This window comes from Juglans regia, chromosome 14 (assembly GCF_001411555.2).
Source record: "Juglans regia cultivar Chandler chromosome 14, Walnut 2.0, whole genome shotgun sequence".
Lineage (NCBI taxonomy): Eukaryota > Viridiplantae > Streptophyta > Magnoliopsida > Fagales > Juglandaceae > Juglans > Juglans regia.
The window spans coordinates 21964568-21983273 of record NC_049914.1 but is presented as its reverse complement, the minus strand read 5'-3'; the positions used below and the strand labels follow the sequence as shown (position 1 = coordinate 21983273).

Here is an 18706-nt window from a genome sequence, read left to right as displayed (position 1 = left end):
TAAGGCCTACGATAGGGTGGAGTGGCAGTTTGTTGAAGCTATTATGGCCAAGATGGAGTTCCCTCCACATTGGATTAACTTATTTCAGACCTGTCTTCAGTCTGTTACATACTCAATACTGGTTAATGGTGAGCCTCAACGGTCTTTTTTGCCCTCAAGGGGCCTTAGACAAGGTGACCCTTTATCCCCCTACATCTTCATTCTATGTGCAGAAGCCCTCACTGCCCTTTTAAACAAAGCTGAAGGCAGTGGGTTCTTGACCCCTATCCCTATTGGAAGAGGCTCAGTATCAGTGAATCACCTATTCTTTGCAGATGATAGCCTGCTCTTCTGCCAAGCTTCAACTGAGGAACTTAGACATGTGCTCAACTTACTTGATATTTATGAGAAGGCCTCAGGACAGGTGATAAATAAAGACAAATCTTCAAATTTTTTTAGCAAAAACAATGGCCAAGCAGTTCAAAAACAAATTTTGGAGATTGCTGGAGTAAAATCTTCAGGCTCTTTTGAAAGATACTTGGGTCTACCTGCATTGGTGGGAAGAGCAAAGGTGGCATCATTCCATTCTCTAATTGACAGGACATGGAGTCGAGTTACAAACTGGAAAAATAAATTTCTCTCTGCAGCAGGGAAAGAAGTTTTCCTCAAAGCAATCCTTCAAGCCATACCTACCTATGCCATGGGTATGTTTTTGATACCAGCCTCCATCACTAGCAAAATAACTCAACTACTCAGGAAATTCTGGTGGGGCTTCAATGAAGATAGCTCCAAAATTCAGTGGGTTAATTGGAAACAGCTCAGTTTCAGCAAAGACATGTGAGGGCTTGGGTTTCGAGATTTGAGAAGCTTTAATCTAGCCTTACTTTCCAAGCAAGGTTGGAGAATTTTACAAAACCCAAATTCTCTGGTGGCCAGGGTTCTTAAGTAGAAGTACTTCAGTAAAGTGGGGCTTTTAGAAGCCAAAGTGGGGACAGGGCCATCTTTTGCCTGGAGAGGTATTCATGCAGGTATAAGGCTCTTAAAGGAAGGTTTCATATGGAGGGTGTGGAATGGAAAACAAGTAAATATATGGTCAGATAAATGGCTGCCCTTCTCCCATCCATATAAGATTCAGTCCATTCGAGATAGGGATTGTTGGTGTGAAAAGGTTTGTGATTTGATTGATCCCCAAGTGCAGCAGTGGAAGGAACCTTTTCTCCAAGAGCTATTCACCCAGCAGGAAATTGATGATATTAAATCAATACCAATTAGTCTTGGGGGGAGAGAGGACCAGTTAGTCTGGCAATTTACGACACATGGGAGATATACTGTCAAGAGTGGTTATCACCTCAGCAAAAGTTTGGAGTGTGGACTAGAAGGGGAGACATCAAGCAAAGCTAATGAAAAACAAGCTTGGAAGGCTATTTGGAAGTTGAGAGTAACCCCTGCTACCAAAATGTTTCTATGGAGAGCATGCAAGGAGGCCCTACCAACTCTAGCAAATCTGAGAAGGAGGAAAGTAGTGGCACATAGTTCATGCCTGATCTGTAAGCAAGAGCCTGAAACTTCTGGACTTGTTCTGTGGGGCTGCATTGCTGCAAAGGATGTGTGGGGTCAGGGAGTAAAAAAGGTGCAAAAACTATCCTTTCAAAGTGATCTAATCTTTGATATCTGGTCAAGAATGGTAGAGATCCTTAGTTTAGAGGAACTTGAAGAAGTGGCAGCTACTATGAGGGGCATATGGACTAGAAGGAATCATACTCTTCATGGTAAAGACTTCAAACATCTAAATGCTCTCCACCAACTGACCAAGGCAGAACTGGTAGCATACAGGGAAACTCTCACAGAGGAGATAGTTGTCAATCCCACAGCTCATGTAGGGACTCCAAAGTGGTCAAAGCCTGAGACTGGTTCCTTTAAAGTCAACTGGTATGCGGCTGTAAATCAAAGGGAAGGGCATATAGGAATTGGAGTGCTCATTAGAGATCACCAAGGTTGTTTGATTGGAAGCCTACAGGCACACAGATCCTTCAAAGGAACCCCTTTCGATGCTGAAGCCTATGGCATACTCCTAGCAGCAGTTTTTTGCAAAGAGCTTGGCATAACACAATGTTTGTTGGAGGGGGATTCAAAGCAAGTAGTAGATTTAATGAACCATCATTCAAAGAACTAGAGTTTGGGTGGCTGCCTGGTGGAAGATGCAAGGGTGGTACTAAATTCTTTTGCTTGCTGGTCAGTGGTGCATACATTCCGAGAAGCTAACATGGCAGCACATCACCTAGCCAAATCTGCCCTGGAATGCACAGAGGATCGATATGATCTTGAAACATGCCCCTCATGTATCTCATCTATTGTCACAAAAGAAATGAAGTAGTTGTTTTACTCGTTTGCTGTTTGTGAATTCATGTAATTGGACATATGTCTTAATGAGATTAGTTTCTTCAATCAAAAAAAATTCCTGCATGGGTCTGAAGCATTTTCAAAGCACATAAACAGGGGCAGGAGATGAGACTAAAGGGCGGGATAGTCATTTCCTTTTGGCTGGGAAATGGTGCCAGGGGTCAAATCCACCTCTGTACAGCAGACGGCTTTAGCCTTTCCTATGGACAGTTGGCGCTCAATTGAGTGTATACACAGTTTTTATTTGTACTTTGCTGGATTTTGAAGGAGTTAGCACTCCGTTCTGTAAGAGAGTTTTACTGTACAATTTTTATCATATTTTATATTTTTTTAAATTTTTAAATTTTTTAATACTTTTTAATGATGTATTTTAAAGAATAAAATACATAAATCATTGGGAGTGTTATATGAATATGCCACTGTGAAGTCTAGACATCAACCAAGTTGCTTTTGTTCTTGTTCCAGCAAGGCAAAAAGGTTCCAGTGGTTAGCAGCACCTCAGGCTGTGTAATCCTTCCCATGCTGGAGCTGCTTCTCTTCTTCCACTTAATTCCACTTAAGCTTCTTGGAAAGCATCTTCTCACTGTAAATTAGTTGGTCTGCTTCTCTCCTTCACCTCTGCCACGCAACCCAGACCCAAAACCAGGTACAAGACTGTTTTTTGCTTTTACAATACTCCTTCTCCTCCATCTTCATGGTTTTTAATTTTGGACACAATTTTTTGCTATGTTTTACACAGTCTAACTACATACATTTCATTTTCAACTGTTTTTTGTTATCTGAGGTTGGGATTATTTAGAATATTGGAAGTTATTTTGTAGTTTTCCAACTAATTTTTACTTATTTTAGTTTTCTATTTTGCATGTCAAAAAATGTATACAACACATCAAAGCTATTATTTGGCATTTGCAAAATGTATCAAATACATGCTGTAAAAGCTAGTAGAGGTTATTGGCTATTTTCCTAGATGTTTCCCTATATTATGAGATTTGAGTAGAGGTTATAAAGTATTTTTAAAGCTATTTAATACATAGAGGTAAGATACCCAATGATTGTTAAACAAAACCAGAATTATTCAAGTTTTGGGTTTGAAAATTTCATACACTTAATAGTAATACACTTTATAACAAGCTAGTAATCAAGTTAAAACCTATTGGATATACTAAATGGATGGAAAAACCACAAGTATGCTAAGTTCATAGAGGGAAAAGATTAGGCAGATTTGAAAATTTAAAACCACTGAGCATTAAACAAGGCCATAGAAATAGATTTGCTAATTGCTCCTCACCTTCAAACTAGGCCAAATTAGGCAAAGAGAAGAAGCATTCTAATTATATTATTATGATATTGTCGAAAGGATCCTTTCCAGCTATATTATACATTTACTACCTTCATTGGAACCATCCCATACTAAAAGATGATAATTTTCATACAACCGGAAGATGAATCACTAAATGGTCAACTCACTCTCCACTAAACTTACACATACATCACTGCTTGACAGCAAAGTCTGTAATACCAAGCCTCATAATCTCAAATACTTCAATATTACTAGTTAAGTCATATTTATTTACCAGTTTTTTACTTTTTTCATTACTGGCTTTAAACTAAATTTAGTATTATGGTTAGTCAGTAGACTCAATATATCAGTTAATATTATTAAGCTAATATCTATTTTTAGTTCACAGTTAGTATCACTTGTTAATATAGTATCACTTGTTAATAAGCATATTCCAAGATGCAGATTGCCTAACTAGTCTTCAGTAACTTCCAAGTGAAATATATAGCAGACTAGACTCTCTTACAAAAAGCAAAAAAACTTAGGCTCCTGCTACATACAACCGGGGTGGGAAAACTCTCGGGGCATTCTTCTCTCAGATTCCAAAGCTTCTTTTATCTGGACGTCGTCGTGGAGCATAACCGATTTCCTGGCAATTTGTAGACCCAAGAAAAGTAGTTCTTAGAGATTAGATTGTTCATCTCGCCTTGAATTTTCTGAAGGTATGGACACAGTAGAAGAAAACAAATAAGAAATTCTTTTGCATCAACACCAATCGTTGCACATTAATTAGCAAAAGGGTAAGGAAATTGAGAACAAAAGTCATAGAAGTGAAAACAACGAAGTACCCATTTGACAGACAATTTTTAAGAAAACAAAAAGAACTTCGTGTGCGTATAAGAGTTTTGAGGTTGAAGTGAGTGTCATAATAGAAGTTTCTTGTTCAATTTCCCATGATTTCTTAGATATTAAACTCAATGTTCAAGAGAGCTAACCTCTTATCAAACCCACAACAGAAACCGGAATTTCAACAAATCCGTGAAACAAAATCCACGAAATTCGACGTTGAAAACTTTTTTCCGGAAAAAAAGAAAAAAGAAAAAGAAATTCTGGCAAAACAACAGTGGGTTTTGATTTTAGAGCATCCACATTGAGTTCCCTAAAATTTTTCCTAAATTTTAGCTAAAAAAGACACTCCCTATAATTTTATCCTAAATTTTACACATCTTCATAAAACCTTCTACATCTCATTCCCTATCATTTCTCTATTCTATTAAAATAATATTCTTTTATTCTTTCTTTATTACTTTTTTCTCTCACTTCCATTTCCATTTTTAACTACTAACTCTTTTGTCTTATTCTCTTATTTTCAAAGATCACATTTTATAAATACTTACACGATTTTTTTTCCAGATATAGTATTATTTTTCAATTCAACATTGATGTTAAAAATAATAATTTTTTTAAATATGTGCATTTTCGCATATTGATGATAAAATATTTTGCAAAATAGTACAACGGTAACATTTTGAATTCGCCATGATTAGTACACATGCTTTGTCATTTATCCAACGGTAACTTTTTTTGTCTCTTCTCCAACGATAACTTTTTTTGTCTTTTCCCTAACGGTAATTTTTTTTATCTTTTCTTCAACGGTAACATTTTGTGTCTTATATGTAACGGTAACTTTTTTCTCTATAAATACGCATTCTGCTTGCATTTGCATTCTCAAAAACCCAAGTCTCATCTCCAACTCCCTTCATCAAATGGCTCGTTCTTTCTTTCGTAAATTACTTACATACTTGTCATCTGATGATGAGCTGGATGCTGCTATTAATGCCGAGGCTAATGGAGAGTTATTGAGACATCGTGGCAATCGCCAACATCGTAAGTTTTTTTTGCGTGATCATATTCAAGGGTACGAGCGCCTTTTCCGCAACTATTTCGCAGAAAATCCAATATATCCCTCCAATCTATTTCTAATGAGATTTTGGATGAGTCGTCCCTTATTTCTCCGTATTCTAAATGAGGTAGAGGCTTACGAGCCCTACTTCGTCCAGAGAAGAGATAATGCAGGAAGACTCGGTTCATCTTCTATGCAAAAGATAACCGCAACACTTAGAATGCTGGCTTATGGGTTACTAGAGATTTTATAGATGAATACATACGTATTGGAGAAAGCACCGCAATGGAGAGCCTTAAAACATTTTGCAAGACAATTGTAACTGTTTTTTTAGATGAATATTTGTGGTCTCCAGATGCCAATGATATTGCTCGATTGCTTGTGGTTGGTGAACAACGGGAATTCCCAGGAATGCTGTGAAGCATTGATTGCATGCATTGGAAGTGAAAAAATTGTCCTGTTGCCTGAAAATGTATGTACTCTGGCCACATCCGTGAACCAACTATTATTTTAGAAGCAATTGCTTCATATGATCTCTAGATATGGCATGCATTTTTTTGTATGTCTGGTTCACATAACGATATTAATGTGCTAGAGAGATCTTTTATTTTCACGGAACTTGCCCAAGGGCGTGTTCCACTAGTCAATTACACAATCAATGGCAACGACTACACTATGGGGTACTACCTTGTCGATGATATTTATCCCAAGTGGTCAACGTTTGTGAAAACGATTCCATCACCCCAAGGGAATAAGAAAAAAAACTTTGCCACTGCACAAGAATCTACAAGAAAAGATGTCGAGCATGCCTTCGAGGTACTTCAACAACGATTTGCAATCGTTCGTGGACCTTCTCGATTATTCAAAGTCAATGACCTAACAAATATAATGAAAGCATGTGTTATTCTACATAACATGATCATTGAGGACGAGTGTGATGATAGTCAGGGTTTGAACATGGAGTATGATCAACTTGATGATGATTTTCCAGAATTGTCGCGCAATCCAACTAACAAGTTTATCAACTTCATTCAGCGCCATCATGAAATTAGAGACAACTCATCACATCATCAACTACAAGCAGATTTAATTGAACATCACTGGCAAATATATTCCCAACAATAGAAGAAAATGTTGTATTGGATTCTCTATTTTATCATTAGTAGCGACGGTGTATGAAAGTTTCTAGAATTTCCATTCCAAAAAACATGTTTGGTTCAAGAACATGCTTAAGAGTTATTGTAATATTTTCATTATCTGTAATAGTTTAAGGATTTGTAATGTCGAGTTGTAATCAAGCAACATCTATCCATGTTAGACTAAAATTCAACGACCACGTTTTCAATCTTCTTAATAAAACTTTGCAAACATACAAATTATATAATACAATAAACGCAGAAAAGTGCCACAAGCGAGTGGTACATAATATACATCACCTTTAATACTGAATAAAGGTTTAGTTACAAACAAAATAAATGCCTCAATCTGAGGATGCATTGCGTCACGTCAATATCTCTCTTTGAAGTTGCTGGAAATATACCTGCTGAACTTCATTTAACGTACTGACATCGAGCAACATTATGCGCTCCTCTCTCTCCCACCGGGCGATTTCCAGTTTCTCCACCTCCAACCTTAATCTCTCATCCTCTTGTCTACTTTTATTTCCCTACATTTCTTGTTCATATGCCATCTTCTCGGCCTTGAGTCGGAAAAATTCTTTCTCCTGAGCACGTGACTCCTCTAGGTGAGTATACTTTTTCTTACTGAGCTCCACATTCTCATCTGAGGCCCTGCCTTGGGCCTTACATTTTCCTTTCTCTGCTTTTCTCCCTATTGGCCTATTCAATTCGATGACATCATTACTTTCTAGATTCTCGCCCTCTATACCACCCAATGAATCAATGGGTGAATTAGTTGCCATTGCTGATGTAAACGAATATGTAGGGGACATCGTCGACCTTCGCTTTGTCTCGTCCTTTGTGCAACATTGATTCCATTTCGGCTGGTCCTTCAATAGCTGCCAACAATGCTCGAACTGAAAGGCCGTTTTCTCAAGCGATTGGTACATGACCTTCACTTTATCAAACTTCAAATTCAAAATGAAAATCAAATAATTAACCAACCCATTAAAGATAAAGGAAATATAACGCATATAAATGATAATTAAGTGATGTCAATAATAAATAAGTGGATGTTTATACCTTGTCTTGCTCAGTCATGCCACTTTAATTCAGCCCTTCAACTTGGGCGAGTTTAGCACAAAATTTGTTCGTCTCCTTTTGAATGGCAGACCACCGATGTATTAAGGACCCAACACTCCGCTCATTTGTACTTTCTTTATAATTATTGAAGTATTGATAACTTTTTTCCAAAGTTGGGCGTGTTTTTGGTCTGTTCCTTGGATAGCATCAATGCTACTATTCAGCCATGTGGAGACAATTAACTTGTCTTCATCGGGGGTGAAGTTTGCACCCCTGACTGATTTTCTTTGAGAGGGAGGCTCTACTTGGGGCGGGGGTGGAGAGTCATCCAAAGTCATGGGATGTTGTTCACCTTGACCAACATAAATGTGGTCAAGTTCAAGCTCCTGAGTCAGGAGGCTGGTAAAGAACATATTTCCATGCTCTTCTAAGTCCATCTCTAAAAATTTATAAACATAGAAATGTGATACACATGTTAGACTAAAATTAAGAACTATATTTGGAAGTGATTTTGGTAGCTAGCTTAGGAATCCTATGGCAACGTATGACCACACTTGGCACCCTCTTTTGCATGGCTGCAACAACCAGTTGCCAATATTTATTGGCCATCCGGGTTACCATGCCATGAAGGTGTGTGCCAAAGTGTTCCATTACCATGTTCGGATTGTCTCATCATCACAGCCGAGGGGTTAAGACAACTTAAATCCAATAACAAAATTAGTTTGCAAACATGAAAATAAGTGCATTCCCATCCACTCCCCTAAACACTTGTGTGTTTTAAATGTGGCTCAGATTGAGTTACATAATTTACATCATGTGTGAGACAGGAGCCCAACATCAAATGACTGCAAAACCTTACCAAACCCCACGTGCCTAGTGTGAAAACTATTACAAACTGCAATATGATCATTCGGGTGAGGATTACCCCGCCATCTCAATGGGGCCCACTAACACTTATGAATTATCCCGCTAAACACCATCATCATAGCCTAACAGTAGACATGCAGCCCCCTCCCTCCCCTACAAGTAATAATTATTCATCAGTACCAAACACTACAAAGATCCCAATAGCACAGACAAATTCACAACCGAGGGGTTAGAGAAGGAAAATACAATACTAAGCAGCATGCAAAATGCATAAGAACATAAAAACAGATTTTAACTTTGTCAAACCAACATAGCTCAGTCCATGGGAACAATAATTAAAGAGACCATATTGGCTCAAACCAGCAAATGCATGCAACAAACAAAGATTAAATAACTGGTATGAGGTAGGATTAGAACATTTGAATTCACACTCATATATTATTGGAGATCAATATCATGATACAAGGGTTAAATATTAGAGAAAGTATAAGCTAACAGAAAAGGGAAAGTTTCTAATGTTAGTTGAAAGACAAAGGATATTTGAAATTCAAACATCATAGATTAATAATGAATTCCACTAGCTTTACATATGACAATTAAGTTGACAAAAAAAATTGGCTATTATATCTGTTGGATTAATTAGCTCATAAAAGACAGTAAAAATGGTGAGATCTCCTTGTTGGCAAGGCAATTTAGGCATGCAGATTTTGAGTTCATGTGTTGTTAAACCATTTAAGTTTAATAATACATAACATGTTTGTCTCCATTATATGGATTATGGGGGGGAAATAGCACAAACCAAACATATATGTACCCTAACACCGAACAGAGTTCAATGCTTATAGCATTATGTCCTGTTGTCCTTGATCCGTTTATGTTTCAAATAAAATGCATAAACCAACAAGGGAGCTCAAAGCTGGTAATGACAGTAATAGTAATAAAAAAAAAGACCATTTGATCAGGTCTCATTGGACAACATGACTAGCTTTGATGACAACCAATTGGATTATGGTAAATGATTCAGAGGGAAAAGGAGTCAGACCATACAATAAATTCAGTGTTTTCATATGCACTCAGCTTCAGGAATTAATGACTAAATGATGCACAACACTCCACACAAATGGACAAAACACTAATTTAAGAGCAATGTCTGAGATTTATCCACGGCAGACAAATGCATTGACTGTGCCGTGAATGATACATAGCAAAATTTGTCCATCCAAACCCTAGAGCACCCAATAAAATGCAGGGTTCTCAATAGAAGCAGGTCGATTGATGAAATACAACTAAGAAGTCGATAAATCCAGCAACTATGAAAACCATGGCAGATACATGCACGAAAAATCTAGTGAATATGGGTCATAGATCCATGAATATTCATACCCTAGAGTAGTAATTGAAATCTAAGGTTCTCAGATTTCAAGTGGCAAAACTGACAAATACAATAATTTTTGTCAATAAAACTCGAAAATATATTAGATTCACCGTGGGAAAGAGACTTAGTACGTTCAATTTGTGCGAGAGAGGACAGAGTCCATCCATAGAGAGAAGAAGAGGGAATGGTTCACAGAGAAGAGATAACTTACATTCGTGATTTCAAGTGGCCAAAGTGACAAATAAAATAATTTTTGTCAATAAATCTCGAAAATACATAAGATTCGCCATGGGAAAGAGGCTCAGTGTGTTCGATTTGTGCGAGAAAGGACAGAGTCCATTCATGGAGATAAGAAGAGAGAAGGGTTCACAGAGAAGAGATAACTTACATTTGTGTGGAGTTGATGAAGAGAAGACACCGTCAATGGTAGCAAACGGTTCGAGAAAGGGCCTCCTCCACGAACGAGGGCAATCGAGAGGAAGAGAGGAACACGCGGGACCAACGGCAACAGATTTAGGGTTCGGTCGATTGGGGATGTACAATAGTTCCCCAAATATGGGGAACGACTGTAGATCTCCTAAAAGAAATCCCTAATTTAGGGAATGGGATGGGAGGCTCATTTTCAAGTTTCCCTAAATTTCATCTCTAAATTTTAGGGATAACATTGCTTTAGGCATCCGGATGGGGATGCTCTTACATCCAATCTCAACTCCTGTTTTCTTTGGATATGCTTTTTTTTTCATAGCAGTGTGATTTGATTTTACATGGAGTGGAAAAGGGATGAGAAAACAAAATGGAGAGGGAGAGGGAGGGGAAATGAAATTGAGACAAAGAGAGGGGGAACGAAATGGAGAGGGAGAGAAGAAGAACATGAAATGGATGAAAAACTCTTAAATGACGTCAACAAGCCGGTTGCACGCCAGTTACATCAGGCGGTTGTCTCAATCAAAACCTAGAGGAAGAAAGAAAACAAGGCAAAAAAGCACAAGTATATTTTATTCAGATTGGTTTGATCTATTTACTGGGTTTAGTATGCTCTCTAGTAGTTATTTATAACCATATACTCATTATGCAAAGGCTGAATGATCTCTTAGTTGGTTTTAGTATGTGAAATAATATATATTCATAGTTTTACATGTTTTGTGGGTTGCATGTTAAATTTTGGGTTTGAATTCCAGCAAAGGCAAGAATGTGGAAATCTGTACAAAGGGGGAAGGAGGGGGTGTTCCCAACACACAAGACCTATCATATGTCACAACCTAGATGCAGAAGCATTGCCTCCGAGAACCATTTTACTAGATGAGTCGGACTCAAATGAATCGAGTTAGGAGGTAGAAGGTGCAGGCGTACAAGAGTCTATGGATGTAGCACAGGGTGGACAGGGGAATATTAATATAGGTATGTCATCCATTTATAACACAATTAGCTGTCTCTTTTGTGATCAATTCATATAGAACTAAAATTGGAGCATTTTCGGGTTCATGGATGGTATTTAATTCTTGGGTTTAACGTAATTGATATTCGAGATATAGATCCACCTATGAAGAAACGAGGTTGAGGACCTACGCGGGGCACAATATTTGAACGCTTTCGGAAGGTGGGTAACATACCTTTGGTTATAAAAGATGGTCATCAAGGTCCATCATGCAAGAATGCCTCCATATTCACTGGTCGAGTGACATGGATCGTTAATGTATATGCTGACATGAGGCATGCAAGTTGGAGCTATGTACCTGAGGAGGAGAAGCAAGAGCTCATTGACCATGTTAAGGTAGGACTTTATTTTATACTAACCAAATTAAAAAGTTGGTTGTTTACTCATTTGGCCTAATGTGCGTTTGATGACAATACATAACAACAAGCATTTTTTAAATTGCAGACAGATTTCATATTGGATTGGACAAAAGACAACCATAGTGAGATGGTTGTAATGCATTTGTCCGATAAGTATAATGTATATCACTATGCACTAAACAAAGCCTACTTAAAATATGCATTGCATGAAGAGGCCCTACATGGTGGGACGTCCATGGTGGAAAAACCTATTTGGCAGTTGCTTTGTGAAAGGTGAGCAAGCGGAACATTCAAGGTATATTGTAATTTAATTTCATATAAGTTTTAAGTGAAATTCCTTTTTTTTGTTGTGTTTTTGTTGGGTGTGATATATATATATATATATATATATATATATATATATTGCTGCCTTTTTAAATTCGAGCAACCCTAAATTTGTAAATGGGACTTGATTTCTTGAAAAACAATGTAGGAGAAGTCGCAAAGAAACACAACAAATAGGCAAAAACTGAATGTGAAACATACCAGTGGGAGGAAATCCTTTGTAAGGATTTTGGAGGATAAGGTTTATGACTTTTATGATGTATAATATAAGTACAACTGTGTTGAATTTTAACTTAACTATTTATTATGTATGGCAACAGGAGATGACACCAAATATGGTTGCTTTCTATAAAGAAACACACTGGTCAGCACAGAAGGGCAAATTCATCAATGCCATAACTGAACACAATTACGTAAGATTGTGTTTAATTTAATTTAAGTTAAACTATATATTTCATTAAATTTAATAGCATAACTGATTTTCCTTCATATTTTTTTTTTCAGAATCTAATGGTTGAGAGGTTAAATGAGAAAGATCCTGAAGAGGAACTTGATGAAGTGGCTGAAAGTATTTTCAAAGATGTGTTGGGGTTCACATCTTGGTATACATTAGGGATGGGGCACATGGTCATTCCCGACCCCTCTCCTTCAATGAAGAAGAACAAAGCTTTTATTCATCTAGCGGAGGAGAATGAACGGAACAAGAGTGATGCGAAAATGTATAAGAGCAAACTAGACCAGATGATGGGTAATATTGAAGCTTTGAGGAAGAATTTTTCTAAGTATGAGAAAGTCACGAACAATTGGGTGTCTGAGTTAAATGGAGGTAGTGAGTCTCATAGAGATACTCAAGCGAGATGCCGCTTGCTGGATTTTTTGTGGACTTTTTTTGTTGGTTGTTTTGTGGATATGTAACAATCCAATGGCCGTGGACGATTGTACATGCTTGTAATATTTTTCTAGTTGCATAGGTGGAAGTGTTAGGTTGGGTATGTATAAACCAGTGTAGGAAAATTAAGATGGGTCAATGCTTTTTTATTTTTGGTAGCGAGTTTGAGTTGTTCTAGGATAAGATATCACTTTTGATTGACTAGCTTTTCAGGGAGAGCTGTGGTTATCATGAAAGAGTAATTTGTCTTTTAATTAATAGTTTGTAGACTGTGTATTTATGAAACCAGACCAAGTAGGCTAATATCAACATTTTTCGAACTATGCAGGCTTTAGCAAATCCATAATTAGCGTGGAATATAGAACATTAATTGGTGGAGATGAAGAGCCTTTCAGCTAATAGGCATTAGCTCGCGCTGTATTCCTTGGATAACAATAAGCATAAAACTTGTTGCTACTATTTTTCAAGTTATTTATGCAAATACATAGTGGATGAAATATCATACTACATCATTGGTTGGCATATATTTGAAGGTGTTAATATGCTTTTTTCAGTTTGGTTAGTGTTTGATAACTGATAAATGATTAATTATGCAGTATTAATACTCTTAAATATCTTAGGTTAAAAGAGATTTATGTGTTAAAATGAGAGTATTAATTAGATAATGTGATTTAACTTTATTTGGCATGTGAAATGATTTTCTTATCCATAATTAAATTCAGAAAGACTCATATAGCTTATGTGTTCCAGGATTTATCAAGAGTTGGGGCTAGAAAAAAATCATCACAAGGAGGCCCATGTACAAGCACTTAAGCCCATGAAGATGATGAGCATGCCTCAAGCTTAAGTGCTGCGCCCGGGAGAGAAAGAAAAGGAGGCTTAAGTGGAAGTGAAAGTGGGTTTGCTGGGGGAGGAATGCACGGGCAGAGGCAAAATGAGGAACATGCCTCACGCTTATGTGCAGCGTTTTGGGAGTGGAGCGAAGGGAAAAGGAGGGGCTGCTACGCACGTTCGTGGAGCTGCAGCTGGGACGTTAGTAGGCTAGAACGAAAAAGGCGTGAAGAGGGAGCGAAATGTACGGAACGGACAGGAGGAGTTTTTGGAGAGAGAGATAAAAAAGAAAGAAAAAAATCGAATGCCTCTCCTCATTACTTTTTTGGTTTTACTTTTTCCTGGAGCTGTAGCTTCAGCTTTTTTTTTTTTTTTTTTTTTTGGCTTTCTGGGTAGCATTTTTCCATTTCAGTTCGGTGGGTTTCCTTCAATTTTATTTTTCTTGCTTTTATGCTTGGTTCAAGGTTTTATCATTTTCTGGGGTTGTTGCCGTTTGAATTGCTGGGTATTTCCAAAGACCATTTGTTCTGCACTTGAGGGTTTATCTCATTTAGGATATTTTCTCATACTTTAACATGGTTTTGCTTAGATTAATTTTTAGTGCTAGAAATATCATATGTAGCTAATTTCTAAAGCTTAGGTTGTGGAATGAGACTTGATTTGTTTTGGGTTCTAGTTTAATGCAATATTTTGTTGATAAATATTGATTTCACTTGTTGCTAGTCAGATTTGAGTTGAAAATAGATTGTGGCTCTTGCTCTTGATTTGTTGTTGACGTAAGGTACAATAAAAGCTTGAAAATTATCAAGGCTTCTCTTAGCTGATTGTTAATGAGTGTTTGATTAAGGTTGTGAATCCCTTGGGGAAATATTGCAAAACTTGAACATAACTTTTTATCTTCCGTTTATCAATGCCTTGACTTGTATGTTAATCGAGGAAATTTTCTAGACACCTAAATAAAGAGAGTCTCATCCCCAACCTAAGTGTTTGTTAATTTGCTTTTCTTATTAGAAACAACAATTCCAGCTCTGACTTAATATTTGTTTTTGCAAAAATTAAATTCATACTTTTTCTTTAATCATCTTCAAGATCCCTCACATTGCATTTTATTTTATTTTATTTGAAAATAACCTCAGAAACTTTCCATTGAAATTACGTGTTACAACTTGTATCATCAAGAAGGCATCCCACAATGAATTTCGGGACCTCTTCTATCCAAACTAGTTGTTTTCCTATCTCTAAAGCTTTCTTTGCTAAAGTATGAGCTACTGTGCTCTTTTTTCTACTAGCAAATTGAATAAACCAATGTGTTCTATTTCTGAAGTGAAACTTAACATCATCAATGATAGAACTAAAGTCAAGTACAACTTCTTCCTCACTCAGTACAGCCTCGACTACTTCCTTTGCATCGCCCTCAAAAATAGCTTTTTGAATATTGAGATCTGAGCACAAATCGGTTGCTTTCCTTAAGGCCAAACTTTCTGCAACAGCTGCATTTACAACATTATTCTTGATATCACACTCAGCCACCAAAGCCTCTCCTTCTTCATCTCTTATAATGATACCAATCCCCATTCTCTTTCTTTTTACATCTAAAGAGGTGTCCCAATTAACCTCAACAAATCCCCTTTTTGGTTTCTCCCAAGTCTCCAGTAACTGATGTGCCTTATTCTACCAGCTTTGATGAGCTTGAGCTTGTATCTCCTGAAATTCTTGCAAGGCTGCCCTCGTGGCAATGAATGAATTCCTGGGGCAATCCCATCTCTTTTCAAAGATCCATTCATTCCTCTTGAGCCAGACCTTCTGTAGCATCACTGCCACCTCTTCTAGCTGGTTCTTGTTGAGTCTGCATCTAAGTTTCTCCCAGAGTTCCAGGAAATCCACCTCTGATCTAGTCCATTTCTTGACATAGCTTGCATCATTACCCCATAAATCATTTGTTGCAGGACACTCCCATAGAACATGTATAAGAGTCTCTTCTTCTGCATTGCACATAGGGCATCTCTTGTCAATTGTTATCTTTCTTTTGTATAGGTATACTTTTGTTGGCAGCAAACTGTTTGCAGCTTTCCATAAGAAAAACTTTGTCACACCTGGTACCTCAAGGTCCCAAATGTTCTTCCATATGTCACTTACTTTCTTCTCTGATGAACTCTCTCCTTTGCTTCTTTCTTTTAATTCCAAGTGCAAGAATTATGCACTTCTGACTGTGAAGAGACCCTTCTTGGCTGGCCCCCAAAATATCTTGTCCTTTGCTCTACCTTTGCTCAAAGGCATACAAAGGATTTGTTCAGCTTCTTCCTCCGAGAATATGGTTCTTATTATTGATTCAGCCCACTCTCCCTTCTGACTGTCAATCATAGTCAACACATTTTTTTTATAACAAAGTTTCACAAAAGTTTTGATAATCCTTTGTCCATATGGAATACGATCATGGACTTATCCTTAATACAACTTGACACTTCTACGCTTGGAAGCACATTTTAGACCGAGTCAATTTTTTGGCACCATTGCCGAAGACAATTGGTGTCATCAGAGTATTTTTCTGAATGCTAAAAGGGTGTTTATGGAGCTGTGAACCTCTTCACAACCTGGGTGATATCTGATCTTTTTCTCTTTTCTCTGTTTATTTTTTATTGTCTTTGATTTTCTACTTTTGTGTGTATGACTAGTTGGTCTAGAGACCAAACATCTCAGCTAGTTAGGACAGAATCATTGGTATATTTTAACTCTGCATCCCTATCTCTTGAGGCATCATCTGACACTGATAGCATCATGGCTGAAGATGAACATCATGATAGGGAAATGATAAATCAAAACAGGACACTTAGAGAGTATCTACAATTTGTTAGGACTAGCACCCCTTCTGGCATCATTTTGCCTCTTAATGCAAATGCTTTTAATTTTAAACCCAGGATAATTCCATTGCTACCACACTTTCATGGTATGGAATCTGAAAACCCCTACTTGCATATCAAAGAGTTTGAAGAAGTTTGTTCCACATTTATAGATAGAACATGCACTGAAGAGGTAATAAGATTAAAATTATTTCCATTTTCCTTAAAAGACAAGCCTAAGACATGGTTGAATTCCTTAAGACCAAGATCCATTGGGACTTGGCAGGAAATACAAACTGAAGTTTTAAAAAAAGTTTTTTCCTATGCATAGGACCAATGCCTTAAAAAGACAAATTATCAATTTTGGTCAAAAGGATGTAGAAACATTTTATCACTGCTGGCAACGTTTGAAAGACTTATTAAATGCATGTCCTCATCATGGATATGAGAATTGGAGAATCATAAGTTTTTTCTATGATGGTTTCAACAAAAAATGAGACAATTTGTGGAAATTATGTACAATGGTAAATTTTTTAATAAACAACCCTTGGAGGCATTTGTGTACTTTGATTATTTGTCTGAAAATGCACAGTCTTGGGACACTGCTGATAGTATTGATAGAAATGAGACTTCAAGACATGTGGGTAGAGGAGGAAAATATACTTTAAGAGGGGAGGACAATTTGCATGCTAGGTTAACTTCAAATTCAAAGAAATTAGAAGCTATTGACTTGAAAAAAGTGAATGAGGTGCAAGCTATACAAAGAGTGGCAGAAAAATGTGGCATTTGTGAGGATCAAGGGCATTCCACAAATGAGTTTCCTACAATTCCTGCATTTAAAGAAATTTTATTAGATCAAACTCACAATGTTAACATGGTTTCCAAACCTTTTTCAAGGCCATACTCGAACACTTACAATGCGGGGTGGAGGAATCATCCAAACTTTAGTTGGAGAGGTGAGCATAACAATGTTCCTGCTGCACCTATAGTAGGACCAACAAATTTTGCAGCATATGGAGCTCATCCTGGTCCATCCTATGTTCCCCATCCAAGTCAAAGTTCTCAGTTCAATGCGCAGCTAGCTCAAGCACCTAAAAAGGGACTTGAAGATACAATCCAGCAGCTGAGTGCGACACTTCAACAATTCATGTAGGGTCAAGCAACAGTCAACAATCAGAATTCATTAGCAATTAATGACATAAGGAGTTCCCTCGCAAGGCTAACTACATCTTTAAGTACTCAAGAGTAGGGTAAATGTCCTGCGCAATCACAACCAAATCCACAAGGGCAACCCCATCAAGTGCAAGCAGTAAATGAGGATCCTAACTTAAAGTCAGTCAAAGCAGTGACTACTTTAAGAAGCGGTAAGGTGGTAGATATTCCAGCACATGAGCCATACAATTCTGGTAAGGTTTCTAACCCTTCTAAGAAAGATGGAGAGCATGAGAAAATTGATTGTCCTATACCTGCACTTTTTCCTCAGCAATTAGTTTTGTTACATAAAGATAAGCATCATGCTGAAATTCTTGAGGTTTTTAGACAAGTTAGGATTAATATCCCTTTATTAGATGCTATTAAGCAAATTCCTGCTTATGCAAAATTTCTTAAAGATTTATGCACTGTAAAAATAAAATAAAATGTGCACAAGAAAGCTTTTCTTATTGAGCAAGTCAGAGCTATCATTCAGAGTAATTCACCACCTAAATACAAGGATCGTGGAGCACCTACAATTGCTTGTGTGATAGGAAATTCAAAATTTGGTCATGCTTTGTTGGATCTTGGTTCAAGTGTCAATTTATTGCCTTATACTGTTTATGAACAACTTGGTTTAGGTGGGCTGAAATCTACACCTATCATTTTGCAACTTTCTGATAGATCCATAAAAATACCTAGAGGTATAGTTGAGGATGTTTTGGTACAAGTTGATAAGTTTTGCTATCCTGTGAATTTTGTGGTGATTGATATGAAATTGTCGACTCTATCTACCTTCCAAGCTCTTGTTATTCTCGGTAGATAATTTCTTACTT

General features: G+C 37.2%; 1 protein-coding gene, 1 non-coding gene and 1 pseudogene across 2 annotated transcripts; 1 reads left to right on the top strand and 2 right to left on the bottom strand.

The window, feature by feature from the left end:
* Positions 1-5424: 5424 nt before the first annotated feature.
* Positions 5425-6686, top strand: LOC108988689 (annotated as a pseudogene).
* Positions 6687-14994: 8308 nt separating this feature from the next.
* LOC108988690 lies at positions 14995-15417 on the bottom strand. Its single transcript, XM_018962019.1, has one exon. The coding sequence runs from the start codon at positions 15415-15417 to the stop codon at positions 14995-14997; it is 423 nt and encodes a 140-aa protein (XP_018817564.1).
* Positions 15418-17016: 1599 nt separating this feature from the next.
* Positions 17017-17124, bottom strand: LOC118344627. The gene has a single exon (XR_004798407.1). It is a non-coding gene; the product is annotated as a small nucleolar RNA R71 (small nucleolar RNA).
* Between the last annotated feature and the right edge of the window lie 1582 nt (positions 17125-18706).